Raw genomic sequence first — 20,651 nt, forward strand, 5'->3', positions numbered from 1 at the left:
ATAACCTTAGTCTTTGAAGATATAATATAGTGAGGCAAATAAAAATTTTAAAATCAAATATTATCACATATTAAATTACAATAAAACAAAAGTTACTAAAATGAATAAAACCAAACAATATAAGAAATATGACTGTTAGAATAAATGAATTCGGTAAAGTTGTAGGGTACAAACCAATGCTCAAAAATCTGTTGTGTTTCCAATAGCCAAACTATGGAAAGAGCCCAGATGTCCATCAACAGATGAATGGATAAAGAAGATACAGTATAACTATACAATGGAAAATTACTCAGTCATCAAAAAGAATGAAATCCTGCCATTTGCAATGACGTGGCTGCACTAGAGGGTATTACGCTAAGCGAAATAAATCAGAGAAAGCCAAATATCATATGATTTCACTCACACGCAGAATTTAAGAAACAAAACTGATGAACAAAAGGAAAGGGAAGGAAAAAATTAAATAAGATGGAAACAGAGAGGGAGACAAACCTTAAGAGACTCTTAACTGTAGGAAACAAACTAAGGGCTGCTGGAAGGGAGGTGGGTGGAAGATGGGGTACCTGGGTGATCAGCATTAAGGAGGGTACTTGATGAAATGAGTGCTGGGTGTTATATGCAACTGATGAATCTCTGAATTCTACCTCTGAAACTATTAATACACTATATGTTAATTAAATTGAATTTAAATTTTTAAAAATCTGTTGTGTTTCTATACATGAATAAATTATTAGGAAGAGAAAACATCATATTTTAATTACATCAAAAGAATAAAATAACCAGGAATAAATTTAACCCAGGTGAAAGATTTGTACACTGAAAACTCTAAGACACTGACAAAAGAAATTGAAGACAAAAATAAAAAGAAAGACATTCCATAGTCATGGATTGAAAGTATTAATATTGTTAAAATGCCCATACTACCCAAAGCAATCTACAGATTCAATGAAATCCCTATCAAAATTCCAATGGCATTTTTCACAGAAATAGAACAAACAATCTAAAATTTGTATGGAACCATAAAAGACCCTGAATAGCCAAGCAATCTTGAGAAAAAACAACAAAGTTGGAGGCATCACACTCCCTGATTTCAAACTATTACAAAGCTATAGTAATCAAAATGGTATGATATCAGCATGAACACAGACACATAGATCAATGGAACAGAACAGAGAGCCCAGAAATAAACCCACACATATATGGTCAATTAATTTACAACAAAGGATGAAAGAATATACAATGGAGAAAAGATGGTGTCTTCAATAAATAGTGCTGAGAAAACTGGACAACCACATGCAAAAAAATGAACCTGGACCACTTTTTTACCCCATACACAAAAATAAACTCAAAATGAATTAAAAACATGAATGTAAGACCTGAAACCATAAACTCCTACAATAACACATAGGTGGTAAGTTCGTCAACACTGGTCTTAGCAATATCTTTTTAGATCTGAGTCAAGAAGTGGTGACAACAAAAGCAAAAATAAATAAAGGGGATTATATCAACCTAAAAAGTTTCAAGTGAAGGAAACCATCAACAAAATAAAAAGGCAACCTACAGAGTGGGACAAAAATACTTGTAAATCATATATCTGACAAGGGTTCAATATTTAACATATATTGAAAAAATTCATATAACTCAATAGCAAAAAAATAAAAGAGTGATTAAAAAATGGCAGAGGAGGGGCACCAGGGTGTCTCAGTTGGTTAAGCATCTGACTCCTCGTTTTGGCTCAGATCACGATCTCAGGGTTGTGAGATGGAACCCCCATGTCAGGCTCCTCACTAGGCATGAAGCATGAAGCCTACTTAAGATTCTCTCTCTCCGCTCCTCTTTCTCCCCACCCCCCATGTTCACCTTCTCTCTCGCTTTCAAAAAAAAAAAAAGGGCAGAGGAACTGAATAGACATTTTCCCAAAGATATACAGATGGCCAAAAGGCATATAAAAACAGGTTCAACATCACTAATAATCTGAGAAATACAAGTCAAATCCATAATAAGATATCACCTCACACCTGTTAGAATGGCTATTACTAAAAAGACAAGAAATAACAAGTGTTGGCAAAGATACACAGAAAAGGAAACCTTCATGTACTATTGGTGGGAATGTAAATTAGTGCAGCCACTATGGAAAATGGTATAAAGATGCCTCAAAAAAAAATCCACACTGTGATCCAACAATTCTACTGCGTATTTATCCAAAGAAAATAAAAACATTAGTTTGGAAAGACATATAAACTCCTATGTTTGTTGCAGCATTATTTACAATAACCAAGATATGGAAACGTCAGTGTTCATCTATGAATGGATGGATAAAGAAAATGTATGTAAATATAATGGAATATTATTCAGCCATAAAAAAGGAAGAAAATCTTGTCTTTTGCAATGAGACAGATAGATCTTGAGGGCATTAGGCTAAGTGAAATAAGTCAGAGAAAGACAAATACCAAATGATCTCTCTTATAGTGGAATCTAAAATAAAACCAAACCAAACACAGAGATGCAGATCAGACTCTTAGCTGCCAGAGGCCAGGAGTGGGGGATGGGAAAATGGGTGAAGGTGGTCAAAAGATACAAACTTCCAGTTATAAAATAAATAAGTCATGGGGATGTAATGTACAGCATGGTGACTACAGTTAATAATACTGTGTATTGCATATTTGAAAGTTGCTAAAAAAGTAGTTCTTAAAAGTTCTCACAAGAAAAAAGATTTTGTAAGAATAAAAAATGGATAAGTTTCTTTGAAATTAAGATATCTATGAAAGTCACCATTAAAAAAGTGAGACATGCTTTCCTCAGCTGCTACTAAGGTGCTCTGTCCTTCCAAGGAAGGTAATGCCATGTTGGGGTGAGGCCCTCACTTCATCTGGCGACCAGCACTGCACCTGACGGTGCCCGCTCAGCACATGCCCGCATCATGGCCTCAGTCTCGGAAGATCGCCTGCATCTGCTTGGCCCTCATCCTGCAGGACGATGAGGTCACAAGAGTCTAAGATCAATACCCTCATTAAAGCAGCAGGTATGAATGTTGAACCTCTGGCTGGGCTTGTTTGCTAAGGCCCTGGCCAATGTCAACATTGGTAGCCTCATATGCAACGTACAGGCTGGTGGAGCCGCCCCCTCAGCTGGCGCTGTGCCAGCAGGAGGTCCTGCTCCTTCCACCACTGCTGCTCCAGCTGAGAAGAAAGTGGAAGCAAAGAAAGAAGAATCAGAGGAGTCTGATGATGACATGGGCTTTGGTCTTTCTGATTAAGCCTCCTCAGGGGTGCCTGGGTGGCTCAGTCATTAAGTGTCTGTTTCGGCTCAGGTCATGATCCCACGGTCCTGGGATCAAGCCCCACATCGGGCTCTCCTGCTTCTCCCTCTTCCACTCCCCCTGCTTGTGTTCCCTCTCTCACTGTCTCTCTCTCTCTGTCAAATAAATAAAAACTTAAAAAAAAAAAAAGCCTCTTCTGTAACCTGTTCAATAAAAAGCTTAAAAAAAAAGTGAAACATGCAAGCCACTGATAGAAAAGATACTTGCAATCCATGTACTTGGCAAAAAAAACCAAAACAAAACAAAACCACCTCCCATCCAGAATATATTTAAAACTCCTGTAAATCAGTAAAAGATGAACAACCCAATTAAAAAACAGACAAAATGCTTAAATACGCACTTCACTAGAGCTAATATCCCAATGGCCAATAAACATATTAAAAGGTACCCAACAACCTCAATATTCATTAGGTTAATGCAAATTATAAGCACAAGTAGATACCTTTATACTTCCATTAGAATGAGTAATATTTAAAACACTAACAAATTTGAGTATTGGTGAGGATGCAGGGGAACCAATCTCATCTATACTCGATGGGAGTGTAAAATGATCTACACTCTGGAAAACCACTGGCAGTTATCCACTAAAACTAAACATGTGCACTTTATAACCTAAATATTCCACTCTTGGGTATTTATCCAAGAGATATGAATGTCTGTGTCCACAAAAAGATATATACAAAAATTTTCATAGTAGCTTTATTCATAATAGCTCTAAACTAGAAAAAAATTTTAATGCTAATCAATAAGTGAGGCCCACTAATAAAATGGAATTCTACAAATCAATAAGGAATGCTTCATATATGAATGTATCTCAGATATTATGTTGAGTGAAAAAGGACAGACGCAAAAGGATGTACACTGAATGGCTCTGTTTCTGTGCATTTCAAGAATAGGCAAACCCAATTTACAGTGACAGAAGTAGAATAATGGTTATATTTGGGGGTAGTGACTGGGAATGAGGAAACCTCTGGGAATGCTGGAAATATTCCCCAGCTTGATCTGGATAGTTGTTCCATATCTACGTATGTGAGAACATGTACTGGGCTCTACTCTTAAGAGTAATGTACTCAATGCAATGTACTTTAAAATACATAGGTGTATATAAACCCACACATATCTTTTATTTTAATAGAAAGTAAAAACAATTAAAAAAAAAAGAAAGTAAAAACAAAATTAAAAAAGAGAGAGATGAAAAAGAAAAGGTAATATTTTAATTCAGAAGACAGTAAAACCAAAAGGGGTTAGATTAGCTAGAGAAGACTCCATGGATAAAACATCTTTTTACTGAGCACTCAATAGAAAAAATGAAAAATTGACTGTTGTGGAGAACACAACAAATACCAAATACATTTTCATTAAAAAATATTATGGAGGTGGGCGCCTGGGTGACTCAGTCGGTTATACATCCAACTTTTGGTTTCAGCTCAGATCTTGATCTCAGGTTTGTGAGTTCAAGCCCTGCGCTGGGCTAAACATTGGACATGGAGCCTACTTGAAAAAAAAAATATGGAGGAAAATAAACTTAATTAAGGTGCTTACATCTGCCCTACCCATTTATCATCATCAACAAATGTTTACTGAGCATCCATTTATGTCTATGAACTAAAGTTCACTATGGTGATTCCTGACTTCTTGGCACTTAAATCTGAAGGTAAATAGACATACATACATGAAAATGTATCACAGTCACTATTTAGAATCAAAATGAGTAAAATAGGTATGTATTAGTAGGTCTTTCACCTATGGTAATGATGAATTAGATGACTAGACCAACTCTACGTCAAAACAAAGACATAAAAAGCTGAAAGAAATGCAAAAAAAAAATTAATAGCATAAAATCCTAACAAGAAAGAAAAAACAGGAAAGGATAAGAGTACAAAGAGCTTCTGCCTGAAGGCATTTGCTGACTGTGAAAAGACAACTGAGAAGCAGAGTGAGACTTCTGGTGGGCTCTGCCTTGGGGCATTCTGCCAACTTACTAGAAACATTGAGAGGCAAGTTGTAATTTTTGGCCAACTACAGAGCTAAAGAAAAGGAATCTGAGATCTGTGCTTGCCAAAAGAGGAAACACTACCACTTTGGGAATAAGATTACAATTTCTATTCTAAGGATCATCTAGGTAAACCAAAAAAATCTGAAGCCTTGATCCTAGACAGTATCGCCCTCAAGTGACTGGCAGAAGGAAATGAAAATCCTCCATGAAAGGTTATATCCTAAGCCTCCAAATGTTTCAAAAGTATATTTTTAAATAATTTGCCCAACAAAGATTACCAGTCACATGACAATATGAGCTAGAATCAACAAAAGCAACAGACAATAGCAACAAGCAGGGACTCCAGATACTGGAGACTATCAGAAAGACTGCAGTACAATTAATGTTTACCATGTTTACAGAGATAAATTCAGGCTTCAAAGTTTCAGCAAGAAACTGAGAACCATAAAAAGTGTCATTTGAAGAAAGAACCACCGGGGCACCTGGCTAGCTCAGTCAATAGAGCATGTGACTCTCCATCTCAGGGTCATCAGTTCAAGCTCCACCTCAGGCGTGGAGCCTACATAAAATAAATTTTTTAAAAAAATATATTAAAAAAAAAGAAAAGAAAAAAGAACCACCAAAAACTACAGAACTAAAAAAATACTATATCCAAGGTTACTCAATGAAGTTCTTAACAGTAGATTAAACACGTCTGAAAAACTGATAAACTAGGAGGCAGGACAGAAAAACCTATGCAGAATAAAGCATTGCAAAGATATGTAGAGAAGACAGGGTAAGAGACATAAAGCATCGCAAAGATAAGTAGAGAAGACAGGGTAAAAGACATAGAGGTCACATAAGAGGGCCTAACAGGGGTTTCACTGGAGTCCTAGAGAAGAAAACAGAATGGGACACAAGCTACATTTGACAGTACATGGCTGAAACATCCCAGGACCATGAAAGAATCTAATATATCTGATTCAAAAAATGCAGTGAAGCACAACCAGGATAATGCGGAGGGGTATTGATAAACAAAAATAAAACAAAATGAAAAACCACAATCTTTCACCTTCTGTATGTATGCCCCTTGCAATGTGACTCTGTAGCTTTTCACATCAAGAGGTAGAGTTTCTTTTCCCACCCTTTGATCTGGGCTTGTTTTGATCAATAGAATTTGATAGAAGTGAAGTGCCTGCTTTGAACCTAGACAGACCTCAAGAAGTCTTGTATGTGCCTTTTTCTCTTGGAACCCTGCTATGGCCACAGGAAGAAGATCAGACTAACCTATTGGATAATTAAATATGAAGCCCAGTCACCTCCACTGCCCCTGCCAACACAGCAATGCAGCGGTGCCTACCTGACCTGCAGCTGACTACAGACACATGTAGAAGACACGTGTGGAACCCAGACCATGCAGAACAGAGAACCATCCAGCTGGGCCCAGTCAACCAACAAAATTATAAGCAAAGTAGATGACTGTTGTTTTAATCCACTAAGTTTTAGAGTGGTTTATTTCATAGCAAAAGCCAACTGACAGAGAAATAAACAAATCCACATAGACAAATCACGAAGAAATTTCAGAAAACTAAACACAATAATATTTAGGAAAGAGAAATAATTTCCTTACAACTCAAAACCACAATGAAATACCACTTCACACGGGTCAGAATGGCTAAAACTAACCATTCAGGAAACAACACATGTTGGCAAGGTTGCAGAGAAAGGGGAACTGTCTTACACTGCTGGCGGGAAAGCAAACTGGTGTAGCCAATTTGGAAAACAATATGGAGGTTCCTCAAAAAGTTAGAAATAGAACTACCCTACGACTCAACAAGAGTACATGCACCCCAATGTTTACAGCAGCAATGTCTACAATAGCCAAACTATGGAAAGAACCGAGATGTCCATCGACAGATGAATGGATAAAGAAGATGTGGTGTGTGTACACACAATCCACACCCCCCCACACACAAATGGAATATTACCCAGTTGTCAAAAAGAATAAAATCTTGCCATTTGCAACCACATGGATGGAACTCGGGTGTACTCTGCGAAGTGAAATAAGTCAGTCAGAGAAAGACAAATATCATGATTTCACTCATACGTGGAATTTAAGAAACAAAGCAGATGAACCTAGGGGAAGGGAAGGAAAGATAAGATAAAAACAGAGAAGGAGGCAAACCATAAGAGACTCTTAACTATAAGAAACAAACTGAGGGTTGCTGGAGGGGTGGTGGGTGGGAGGATGGGGTAATTGGGTGATGGGCAGTAAGGAGGGCACTTGATGGTATGAGCATTGGGTGTTACATGCAACTGATGAATCACTGAATTCTACCCGAAACAAATAATACACTATATGTTAACTAGATTGAATTTGAATAAAAAAATTTTTTTAAAAAGGTGACTGTTAATATGTAAGAGAATCTCAGTAAGATTAACAACTGATCTCTCAGCAAATTTCAATTAAAATTTAAAATTAAAAAAAAGAAATAATTTCCTAAATGAGGATGATCTTCAAGCATTCTAAATATTTCAGTGTAGTGTTAAGTGGGAAAGAGTAGAGGAAGATAGGTATTCTAGGCCAAAAAAAAAAAAAAATCACTATCTGAAATGTAGTCTAGTTTGGGGAAGATAACATAAGGCCAAAAGGCAGATGTGTTTAGAGTTAAGGGCTATGAGACAAGCAGATAGGTTGTACTATGGCCTTGCCACTAGCTATGTGACCTCAAGCTAGGTATTTCACCTCTGGACTTCAGTTTTCTCATATATAATGTAAATATTACTCATTAAGGATTAAAAAATATAAATAAAGATGTGCTTGGCACAGGGTAAACACCAGATGTTAGGGAACTTCACTCTTGAGATGGGAACCACTAAAACTGTTGTGTGTGGGAATAACAAAGAACCAGAGAATCTGAGTTACAAGGGGCCCTTGAGATTGTATAGTCTTATCCCCTGGTGTGTATGTGTCCTCCCTTTTTTGACAGTTCTATTCCATTCCATTATTAGAAAGTTCTAATCCAAAGTCCATCTCTGTAAGGCACAGGAGTTATTTTCTTTTCTGCAAAACAGCCTTTCTTTCTTTCTTTTTTTTTTTTTTTTGAGATTTTATTTACTTCTTAGAGAGAGAGAGAGCGTGCAAGCAGGGGGAGCAGGAGAGGGCAAAGCAGACTCCTCCACTGAGCAGGGAGCCTGATGCAGGGCTCGATACCAGGACCCTGAGATCATGACCTGAGCCAAAGGCAGACACTTAATCAATAGCCACCAAGACGCCCCTGCAAAACACCCTTTCTAATTAATAGTCAAAGACAGCTAAAAGGTCTGCCATTACTCTCTCTTCTCTACACTAACAGCTTCTTGTAAAATGAAATGTTTAGACTCCAAATGCCTGCTATCCTCTTCTGGGTACCTTCTATATAGAGAAGTGGGAAGGGGCGGAAAAAAGGTCCTATTTCTATAGGATTAACTCAACAAAGACCTATAATCCATAACATCATACCCGCCCTCAAAGAGATCACATTCTAGTTGGAAAGGCAGACAAGTAAACAGACAATTAAAACAATTAAGTTCTATGGAGGAGGTAAATATAATCTGCCATCAGGCATAAGAGCAACAAACCAGGTCCTGTGTGTGTGGGTAGTTAAGAGTTTGTGTTGGTGGCTGTTCAGAAAAGGCTTTTTGGAAGAAATAACATCTCAAGTGAGTTTCAAAGAACTGAGCACATTTTAGCCAAGAAATTAAGACAGGCTATCGTAACAGCTACCTATTCAAATGGTTCCTCTTCAAGGCTCTCCTCTCTTCTGAAGCTTTGTATGAGATAATGATCATAATGCATAATATGTACAAAAGTAGTTTATAAAATTTGCAAAAATGCACCTCATATGGCTAATTTCTTACATCAACTTTAGACTGTTGTGCTAATTCATAGCTATGAGAAAGCATTTCTAATTGAAGTTTGGGCAAGAAAAGCATATAGGCAGATTAAAAAAAAGCTTTATAGGGGCCTAGGGGTGCCCGGGTGGCTCAGTTGTTAAGCATCTGCCTTCAGCCCAGGGCGTGATCCCAGCATCCTGGGATCCAGCCCCGCATCGGGCTCCCTGCTCCACTGGGAGCCTGCTTCTTCCTCTCCCACTCCCCCTGCTTATGTTCCCTCTCTTGCTAGCTGTCTCTCTCTCTGTCAAATAAATAAATAAAATCTTTAAAAAAATAATAAGATTTATAGAGTAGACAAACCTGGGTTCAAACATAAGCTCGGCACCTTTCTAGCTATTCACTGATTGAACTAACACGTAATAAATGACTGCTCTGCTATAAATATTCTGCTAATTGCTGGAAACACACAGTATCAATATTTTAGAAACGAATTTACTCTATCCCTAACACAGACTGCTTTGTCACTCAACTCCTAACATAAATCCTACAACTACTGATACCTTTCAAGAGTGTTTTCCTCATAGACACGTAGCTGGCAGAACTGTTTTGTTATGAAAATAAACATCCCAACACATTCTTGTCGAGATAGGACCAGATATGTACCTGCAGGCAAGGCCAAGACTTTCCTCAGAAAGCACTGGCTATCAGTTATCAAGCACAACAATCTCACGTGATAGACTGTTACAGTAATGGCCTGCGATGAATCATGCCCCCATCTGTCCATGCCCCTTTCTAATGTAACTTGGGTCATTCCTCCCATAAAGAGGTAGACTCCATTTTTCCTCCCCTTGAATCAGGGCTGGTCTTATGATTTACTTTGACCTATTTTAGAGAACTGACATGATGAGATTTCCATGGCTAGCCTTAGGTGTAGCAGCTTCCACACTCTCACCCTTTTGGAACACTCCCATGGCCCTGTAAGGAACTGCTGAATGAGAGACCATGTGGAGAGACAGACTCATCTAATAGCCTGATGTATATGTGAATCCGTTTTAGCTCCACCAGCCCCAACTGGGCTGCCAGCTCACTCTGCACCTGCATGAGTAAGCCTGGATTGGACCAGCAAAACAGTCCAGTCAACCCAAAGAATCCTGAAAAATAATAGTTGTTTTACACTACTAAGTTTTTGGTTTGTTACATAATAATATGTAACTAAAGTACCCTATAAGACTGGTACTAATATTTACCTGCAATTTACAGCTGAGGAAGTAAATTCTCAGCTTAAATTTCAGAATTTTGCGAATATTTGAAAAACTGTATCTCTTCTTCTTCTTTTTTTTTTTTTTTAAAGATTTATTTATTTATTTGACAGAGAGAGACAGCCAGCGAGAGAAGGAACACAAGCAAGGGGTGTGGGAGAGGAAGAAGCAGGCTCCCAGCGGAGGAGCCTGATGTGGGGCAGGAGCCTGATGTGGGGCTCAATCCCAGAACGCCGGGATCACGCCCTGAGCCAAAGGCAGACGCTTAAGGACTGAGCCACCCAGGCGCCCCTGTATCTCTTCTGATAAAGAATGTACTTCATTTTCTTCAACAAAACAAAAAAGAAAGCAAAGCATGGAGGGAAATATAAGCTGAACATGGGGAAAAATACATGCTCATTTTACTTTCATCCAAATCTAAAAATTACAGGCAGAAAGGCTTAAACCATGAAGACGCATTCACCTTATTTACGACCCATGGAATAAGTCAATATATGTATATACTAACTGCTTTATAGTAATAACAGTAACAGACAATTTTGTGGCATTAAGTGTCAGATACTCTTCTAAGTGACATATGTGATATAAGTGCGTATACACACATACTCATTTTGTCCTCAGACAAGAATAAGTCCTATTATCCCCATTTTCATGAGAAGGAAACTGCAGTACATAGTAGCTAACCCATGATACACAGCTAGATTTCCCACTGATAAAACTAGATTACATTTGCCACCAGAGAAAAGATAGCAGAGTTTACATAAAACACAAAGTTTCAATGGCCAGGTTAGAGCAGGTGTATCCCATTTATATAGATCAATATGATCTCAGCTGTCAGGATGTAAATATTACCATCAACTTGAGACGCATTCTTTAAACAGAATGCAAGTTCATTACAAAAGAACAGGCTGTATAATCTACAAAGAGAAAAAGGACAGTTCTTTACCTCCTACCTACCTACGATTAACACTATTGTAATTGCTTGCATGACAGGGACATGCCACAAATTTCAACGTGGAGTGGATCTAAGCCTTCAACATAAATTCCACAAAATTCCTAAGCAATTCAGATTCCTGCAAACATCACTAATCTAGACTTCCTGACTCACGTTGTGAGGGCGTTCCGCTTATGTGCCCCTCTTCAGAGTTGGCGCGGAGAGAGAACCCAAAACACAAGGACTCACAGAAGATGGTCCGGGTGGTTCTGAACAAGATAGCAGCCATACCTCCTCACCCCCGTCTGCCTCGAGAAGCCATCTCGCAGAAAACTCTGCATCGGAGTCAATCAAAAAATATACATTTCCCTCAATCAAAAAAAAAGGGGGGAGAGCCCAAAAAGAGACCAGAATTCGGTGTGAGAGGCCAGCCAGCGATGGAAAGAGGCACCAGGGAAGGCTAAGAAGGCCGTGGGAGCAGTCGTCCCTCAGACCATGCTTCCAGAATCTTAAGAAACAGGTAAGGATGCTATCAAAGACTGAACAAGTTGACAGTCACCCCAGGTCTGATGCCCCCAAGGGTTCCCTCCGCAAGATCCCCACCGGGATTCTGCTGCTCCCAATTTTCGCGTCTACAAACGACCTCAGGCCCGCCCCCTTGGTCGTCAGGCCGTATCACATCCCAAAGCCGCCGTCATCCCTAGAACAGGTCTATTGCTTCCCTCCTGACCTCCCAGGACCTTGGGAAATACTCACTTGCCCGCCAGATCTTTATGAGAGCCGCTCGAATTCATGAGCTGGGCCAAATCCTGCCGCACGGCTGCCGCCATCTTTCTTCCAGCTCAGCAGAGGCGGCCGGACCTCGCACAGCCGAAAAGAAAACGAGTGTAGTCCTCCAGACTGCAGCTAGAGGGAACCCGAGATGCCATAGAGTAGCGACTGTGAGGGCCAGAGCGCCGGGTGTGAGACCCTGCGCGAAGTCCGTCCCCAGAGTTGAGTGACGCGAAGCTCCACTCACGTCCGAGGCCCGCCCAGGATTCTCCCACAGGCTCAGGCTCGCGCGCTCCCACTTAAGATTGGCGGATGAAGTCCAAGGCGTGTGTTGCTTGTGCAACTCCAGTAAGTGCCGGGTACCCGAAATTACCGCGTCATTAATTGAGTTCCGTGTTTCACGTGATTTACTGTTGTTCCTCATTCTTTAAGACAACCCTTAAACTGCTTGTGTTAAAAAAGAATTGTTTTTTATGTCCAATTCACCACAGACTGGTACTATTGTAAAATGCAATAAAAATGTACGTATTTCTCCCCTAAATTTGTACCCCTTATATAGGTTGATAATGCATCCCAGTTTGTCCAGGACGGTGCCATTTTCCGTCTGTTGTCCTGGAGTGATTATTAACAACACTCCCTTTCACTCTAGAAACTTCCATATGGATGATAAATTATATGGTCACCTACGTTTATATGTAATTGTATTCATTACTCATGTACCTTATAGAACTTTTTTCTTTACATAAATGTAAATTGTTAACGTATCATTATTCCCCTTGATTTTCTTCACTTTTTTTGGAGATCTTGCCATGTATATCCAGAGAGCTTCCTCCTCATTTTTTTTTTAAAGATTTTATTTATTTATTTGACAGACAGCGAGAGAGGGAACACAAGCAAGGGGAGTGTGAGAGGGAAAAGCAGGCTTCCCACTGAGCACGCAGCGCGATGCCAGCCTCCATTCCAGGACCCTGGGATCATGACCTGAGCTGAAGGCAGACGCTTAAGGGCTGAGCCACCCAGGCATCCCCTCCTCATTTTTTTTTGAACTGGAGAGTATTGCATATAATAAAGGGATGGCCATAGTTTAATCTTTATAGTGGGACACTTAAATTGTTTTTAATCAATCAACCAGTGCTGCATAAAGAACTTCCTACCAACTATGTAGGAGTGCCATTTTCTACAGCCTTGCCCACAAAGCATGTCAAACTTGAATTTTGCCTTCATGGTATGTGTTAAATAGAATGTTCCCTCTATTGGGAAGGGGAAAGGAAAGAAGACTAGGACAAGGAAATTCTTTAAGAAAGTAATGTGGAGATTGCCTACATCGATTCTGATACCAATCCGTGACAAGAACTTAGGCACATGACCTGGCTTAGCAACAGTGAGCCTGGAGATTTGGTTTCCAGTTGGGCAGGCCTTTGCCTAAGAAAAATAAAAGGATGGGTTTAAAGGGTCAGTCAGTAGTCTCTACTACAATTTGTCCCTCTGATCACATAAATACCTGTGTGTATCCTTCTTAGAGTAGAACACTCTTACCCCTAAAGCAGAGAGATCAGTTCCCTATTCAGTTTCTATACCAACTCAAAAAGCAGGATGTCTGATGATTCACAAATCTATCCATCAGACTGGGATATGTCTATTCATGGCCCAGAGTCATACACTGTAAAACAAATTATCTGCCTCGTGCCCATACACGTAATACAAAACAACTGTGGGACAGGAATAGGATAACCACAGTTAAAACTCAAAAGTAGAATGTGAGACGTATAGCAATTACTTCTCCATAGCAAAGGTGGGATCCCGGGGAAGAATTAGGAATGCCCACTACCCTTATAGGGTGTAAGTTCTTTTGGTTAGACCCTCGTTCTGCTCTTTGAGAGGATCTCCGTTGTCCGTTGTACTCTGGGTCCCAGTTTTGCCCTAGGAATACAAGTTAACTGGATGTTGGAGAGTATTCCCTCTTTGGAGGAATGCTTTTGGACTTGGATTGAGAGCTTTTGTAGGCCAGGTTTTTCAGTTTTATTTGGGTGGGTTTTTTTTAATGTAATTTCATTGAATATTCAGTAAACTGACTGCTTCCAGACAGTTTCAGGTTCCAGTAACCACGCCTACAGTTGTTTCTAGAAATAGTTGTTAAATGTGGCCTATTTCCTGGCTTCCACACTAAAGCCTTTCTTAACATCTTCTTTTAATGATGACAGTCTTGAGGTTATCTGAAACAATAGGCTTAAGCGAGAAGGGAACTCTATTAATTTGATTTTTGCTTTGTCTTTGTTTTCTGTTGTTCTTTTGCCCATTTGTGTTTGTCAAAAACTCTTAATCTCCAAGCAAATCTTCTCTTCTGCTATTTAGGGGTACATAAGCCATTGGCTTTTTCAACTTAGTGAAGCCCAAGAATTACCACATGTTCTATTTGCTTTTCACCCTGACTTTGAGCTTTATTTGTAATACCTTGCTGAAAGCAAAAAGAAACAGCCAAACACACAAACTGTCTCTTTCCATATACCTCCAGTAGAGCTACAAGCTAGGTGGGGAAGTTGTCTGCCTTCCTGGTTATTGTAATCAGCGATTTGACTAAACTTTTTGACATGACCAGGCCTCCCTTTTCCAGACTGCTCAGGGGTAATCCTGCCCAATTTCTAAGAGAATCTACATATTTTTAGGTTTTACTTACAGCAGGGTGGAAACAGGCATGGTACTGGAAACTTCTTCTCTCTTTTCAGTTGCTTAGCAGCAAGAAGTTAGCTAGGCTTGTTTGAATTAAGAAATCCTAATTCTGTTTTACTGTGCAGAACGTTAGGTCCCAGCCCCTACTTACTGAGTCAAAACTGTCATATTATCAAAATCCATCTAGTAATTCTTGCACATTAAAGTTTGGGTAGCACTGCTCTAGCTTAGATATCCACACCGCTAGATGAGTTCTTCTCCCTAGACTCTTGCCTATTAAAGCCATTTCCCTGGCCAGCAAACTCCCACTTTTATATAATCAGATATAAAAGCTGGCCTCTAACCCCTCACAATTTCCCTACAAATATGAGAGGAAGTCATCCTGGGGTCCTTTTCCTGGTGCATTTTCCACTCTGTGTCCCATGTGCCCAGGTCAAATATGCCTTGCTGTAGAATTAAAAGGCATAGGTGATTGCATGTATTCTGGGGCTTCTGAGCACCAATCCGTAGTCTACATTTATTCCACATGTTGCTAGTGCTGTGTGACAGAATTATTCTGGAGCCATCTTGTATGTTTCCTAGCCTAGACCCAGAATCAACTGTTTCTCCAACAAGCCCTTGTTCCTTTAGTTCCTTTTAGGAATGGTATTTACAGATAACAATCTTAGTGCTAGTGATGTTCACTGCCACTGTCTTGGTCATTTTGGGACCTTTTCATAGGACAGAACTAGGAAATATATACATATTTTAAGGATAAAATAAGTCATGAGTTCATTTTGATACTTCAGATTCCAACGTAGATGATTTTACTGAACCTCTTCTGTATTAACTCTGTATCTCCTTACTTCCACATCCAGAATCCTGGTTCACAAGTGCATAGGAGATTATAGAAGCAGAATATTCCGAAATTATTCATTTCATTCATTCTCCATTGTACACACAACTTCAGAATAGCAGTAATAATAATACTAATACTACCATCCCCGATGTGATTCCTGAAGAATTCAACATTTTACTACTACTGCTTTCCCATTTCCTCTGTTCTGTATCCGTATTGTGAGCACATACAGCTGTGACAAACTATACTCTCTTCCTCCTAATCATTTAGTCTTGTTCTGTAAGTAGTACATTTAATGCTTACCATCAGCTCTTATATTGTGACCCATTGGTCATTTTAGTTGGCTAAAGCTAGTTCTTTAATAGGTTTCCCAGGAAGGACTCCTGGAAAACATAATTTTGAATGTTCTTGAGTGTTGGAAACATGCTGTGCCTTTTACATTTGAAAATCAGTTTTGTTAGATATAATGATCCTTGACTCGCTTTTCTTGAGAATCTGAAAATGGTGCTCCATTTTCTTATGACCTAAAGCATTGCTGAAAAATATGAGAGTTTAATTTTCTTTTCCTTATATGTCACCTCGTCTTTTGCCTGGATCCCCCCCCCCAATTTTTTTCTCTTTAACGTCAAGTAATTTTAATAGACCATGTGCTGATGTTGGTCATTCTGAGTCAGTATTCTTAGGTATAGAATATACCTTTCAATAGATAGTTTCAATTTTTTCAATAACATCTTTAAGCTTTGTTCTTACTCCATTCCTTTGGTTTCTTTCCTCAGAAACTACTATTGTCTTTATGTTAGATCTTCTTTATCTTAATATTAGTTATCTTCCCTCAAAATCTTTTTATTTCTTCTTTCACATTTTTTATTTAATTTTCTTTTCATTCTATTTCTCTTAAGGCATTATCTGACACTTTTATTTACTCCTTGTTTCCATCTAGTTGAGTCTTCGTTCCTAAAATGATGTTTTTATTTCTAATTCTTACCTGAGTTCTGCCACTCATTCTGGGTGTTTCTATTTCTTGTTGTATTTTTTTGTCATGTCCTGAATCATTTTCTTTTCAGTTTAACTAGTGTGAAAAGTGTATTAAGGCTCATCTTCTTTTCAATTTAACTGGTGATTACCTTCCCTTTTCTAACATTCACTATCACTTTTTCTTTAACAGTATGTGAGGACAAGTTTTGGCCCTTTCCTCGCTTCTGGATACTTTAATCCCCCACTGCCTCTATCATACCTCAGTAAATGAGACTTATAGAATATTTTTACTTACACATCATCCACTTCTTTTTTTTTTTTTTTTAAAGATTTTGTTTATTTATTTGACAGAGATAGAGACAGCCAGCGAGAGAGGGAACACAAGCAGGGGTAGTGGGAGAGGAAGAAGCAGGCTCACAGCAGAGGAGCCTGACGTGGGGCCCGATCCTACAACGCCCGGATCACGCCCTGAGCCGAAGGCAGGCGCTTAACCGCTGTGCCACCCAGGCGCCCCCACATCATCCACTTCTAGTTGAGACCTTGAGAATATATTGACGTCTGCCCCCTCCACCCTTACCTAATTCCTTGCTTTCTCTGAGATAGGTTGGTACTTTGTTCCATTTCACTAGGTATTTGCTTTTCCCTGGCAGTATGTCTCTTCTATTTTAAGAATCCTTAAGTTAACACTTGGGCTATAATTCCCAGTTTCACTGTCATTATTCACTTACATTACTATATAAATTCAAACTAAATTACTCATCACAAATTCCCCTTCTCTTCATCTTCCCTGCCTTGACAAGAGGTCTCTGTTCTGATCGTTTTGTTTGTTAGTGCTGACTCTTAAGTGATCCCTCAGAGGCTGTGCATGGGTAACATATTTGTGAATCTGTGCGAATTCACAAATATCTTTCCATCATCCTCACTGTTGAATGGGCTTTGGGCTGAGCTGCTGTCCTTTTCCCTCAGTGACCTGTAAAATGTTACTCCATTTCCAGGATTTCAAATGAGGAGTTGAATACCAGTGATTTCTCTCCCTCTCTTACTCTCCCTCCTCCCTTTCCTCCTCCCTCCCTCTCTCCTTCTTTTCTCCATTCTCTCTTTTTCTTCTCTTTGAGAGACTGAATATGCAAACAGACAATGACAAGACCATATGTAAAAATAAAACTGACCCACAGTCTTTAGCAATCAGTCCTGGTAATCAACTCACCATCTGCAGCAACGATCCCAGAAAACGTAACAACTACTGTAGTTACCAGCCCAAAATGGCCAGCACTTATCAATCACTGACAGCTTCCCTAATTTTTCCCCAACCAGGAAAAGCCAAATACAATCCCCCCAACCAATAACATAGGATGCCCCACTTCTGGGTTGCTGCTTACAGCTCCCCCATGCCAACAACCTCCAATCAGGGCATACCTGAATTCCCTTTTTGCACAATAAAGCTTCCCATTCCTCTGCCCTTCTTTGAGTATCTGTCAAACATACATGATGGTGGCCCAAACCCCTTGCTATAGAAGCTCTAAGTAAATAGCCTTTGCTTGTCCTTATTTGGCTTTGTTTATTTCTGCACCTTTCTTCTCCTTCTCCCTCTCTCTTTTTCTTCTTCTTTTTCTTCTCCTCCTCTTTCTCTTTCTCCTCACTCCTCTCTCACCCCCACAGTCTCCTTTGTTCTTCTTGTTTTTCTTCTTTTTGTAAGTAACTTGTTTTTCCCACCTGGAAGTTTTTAAAAGATTTTTCTCTTTATAGGCATTTCCCTCACATATGTCTAGGTGTGTCTTTTCTCATTGTTATCACCTGGAACTCAGTGACCCCTTTCACTCGCAGATCTATCTTTAGGTCAGGGAAATTTTGTTATTATTTGTTTAATTATTACCTCTCCTTTATCTGTTCCTTTCTTTCCTTCCAGAACTCCAGCAGTCATTTTGGATGCATCTTCAAAGTGATGTGCCTTTTTCATCATAATTTCTCTTTATATTTTTTTGCTCTGTGTTTTGCAATATCTTTTACACTTTTCAGGCCACTTAGCAGAATTCAGTCATTCTCCTTCAGCGTATCATCAGTGTTGTGTTTTTAAAATCATGATTTCCATTTGTTTACTTGTGTAAAAAATTTTATAGCTGCTTTATTTATAATAGCCTCAAATGAAAACAACCCAAATGCCTATCATAAGGAAAGTGAATGGAGAAACTGTGGCATATGTATTCAGTAGAATACTACTCAGCACTAAAAAGGAAAAAAAACTACAGGTATATGCAAGAATGGGAATGAATCTCAAAACAGTATTCCGAGTGAAAGAAAAGACATTAAAAAGTACATATAATAAGATTCCATCTACATGAAGTTCTAAGTCAAACAGAACTAATCTGTGGTGACAGAAAATCAGAAATTACTTAGGGAGGGAGAAATGGGGACAGATGGTAATTTACTGGGAATTAGCAGGAAGTGATGAAAATATTCTACATGTTTACAGAGGTGAAGGTTACATGGGTGGTATGGTGGATTTATCAAAGTTCATCATACTGTACACTTAAGATCTGTGCATGTTATTGAATGTAAAATCTCAATTTAAAAGGAATAAAATGCTTTTTGTTCAATAGTCTTGTGTGTGTATTAAATTTAGTCGTCTTAAAGGCTTTTATTTATGTATTTATGTATTTATCTGTGGTTTAAGAAGTCCTCTGTCTTCTCTAGAAGTTTCAAAAGCTGGTGCTCTGTCAGCTTCATAGGAAGAGAAGTTTCAGTGCAACTGTCCTTCTTCCTTAAAGCTCCTCTTTGTCAACATGACCAGCAAGTCCTTTTTTTTTTTTTTGAAAATTTATCTCATTTTATTATATTTTTAATTGAAGTATAATTAACATATGGCATTATGTTAGGTTCAGGTATACAATACAGCGATTCAGCAGTTCTACACATTACTTGGTGCTCATCATGATAAGTGCACTCTTAAACCCCATCACCTATTTCACCCATACCCCCACCCACCTCCCTTCTAGCAACCATCAGGTTGTTCTCTGTATAAAGTGTTTTGTTTGTATCTTTTTTCTTTGTTTTGTTTTTTAAATTCCACATATTAGTGAAGTCATATGCTATTTGTCTTTCTCTGTCTGACTTCTTTCACTTAGCATTATACCCTCTAGGTCCATCCATGTTGTTGCAGATGGCAAGATCTCATTCTTTTTTATGGCTAAGATTCCATTGCATATATATATTCCACATCTTTATCCATTCATCTGTCAGTGAACACTTGGGCTACTTCCACATGTTGTCTATTTTAAGTAATGCTTCAGTAAACATAGAGATGCATTTATCTTTTTAAATTAGCATTTTTATTTTCTTTGGGTAAATACCCAGTAGTGGAATTACTAGATCTTACGGTTAATTATATTTTTAATTTTTTGAGGAACATCTGTATTGTTTTCCACAGCGGCTGCACCAATTTGCATTCCCATCAACAGTGCATGAAGGTTCCTTTTTCTCCACATCCTCACCAACACTTGGTATTTCTTGTCTTTTTGATTTTAGCCATCTTGACCCGTATAAGGTAGTATCTCACTGTGGTTTTGATTTGCATTTCCCCGATGATTTGTGATGTTGAGCATCTTTTCATGTGTTTCTTGGCCATTTGTGTGTCTCAGAAGGTCCTCTAAAGAACAGTGCCAGGGCAGGTACTATCCTCTCACTTGAAGGACCATGCATCTTCTCAGGCTATACTCTCTCCATTATCCAGTATGTTCTGATACTCTTCCCTTTTTCTCTATATCTAGACTCACTATAACTTGAAGCTTCATTCATGCTGTCTGGTCCCCACTGTGTCTGTCTGCTCATTCCCAAGTATTCATGTTTCAATTTGGGTCATATAATTGAATTGGAAGTGGGAGAGAAGGGTGAAAGATTTGTGATAGTCTGATTCATTTTTATAAACTAGCTGGCGTCCAAAACTTTGTGCCTTGTATTTAGTAAGCAATCAAAAATATTTGTTACACTGAGTAAAGAACATAGTTGAGTAAATAAATAGACCTAGAAAATCCCAGCATCATTGA

General features: G+C 38.8%; 2 protein-coding genes and 1 pseudogene across 4 annotated transcripts in view; 2 read left to right on the forward strand and 1 right to left on the reverse strand.

Moving 5' to 3' along the window:
• Positions 1-12,253, reverse strand: part of COPS4 (COP9 signalosome subunit 4) — a 36,632-nt gene extending 24,379 nt beyond the window's left edge. For both annotated transcript variants that reach the window (XM_011218765.3, XM_002912466.4), the window contains exon 1: positions 12,117-12,253. In XM_011218765.3, coding sequence (XP_011217067.1) covers positions 12,117-12,190 — 74 coding nt within the window. In that variant the 5' untranslated portion in view covers positions 12,191-12,253. The remainder of the gene's footprint in view (positions 1-12,116) is intronic.
• LOC105235478 lies at positions 2,907-3,253 on the forward strand (annotated as a pseudogene).
• Positions 12,254-12,348: 95 nt separating the features above from the next.
• Positions 12,349-20,651, forward strand: part of LIN54 (lin-54 DREAM MuvB core complex component) — an 80,342-nt gene continuing 72,039 nt past the window's right edge. For both annotated transcript variants that reach the window (XM_019794426.2, XM_019794446.2), the window contains exon 1: positions 12,349-12,479. The gene's annotated coding sequence lies outside the window, so the exon portion shown is untranslated. The remainder of the gene's footprint in view (positions 12,480-20,651) is intronic.

This window comes from Ailuropoda melanoleuca, chromosome 11, assembly GCF_002007445.2.
Source record: "Ailuropoda melanoleuca isolate Jingjing chromosome 11, ASM200744v2, whole genome shotgun sequence".
NCBI lineage: Eukaryota > Metazoa > Chordata > Mammalia > Carnivora > Ursidae > Ailuropoda > Ailuropoda melanoleuca.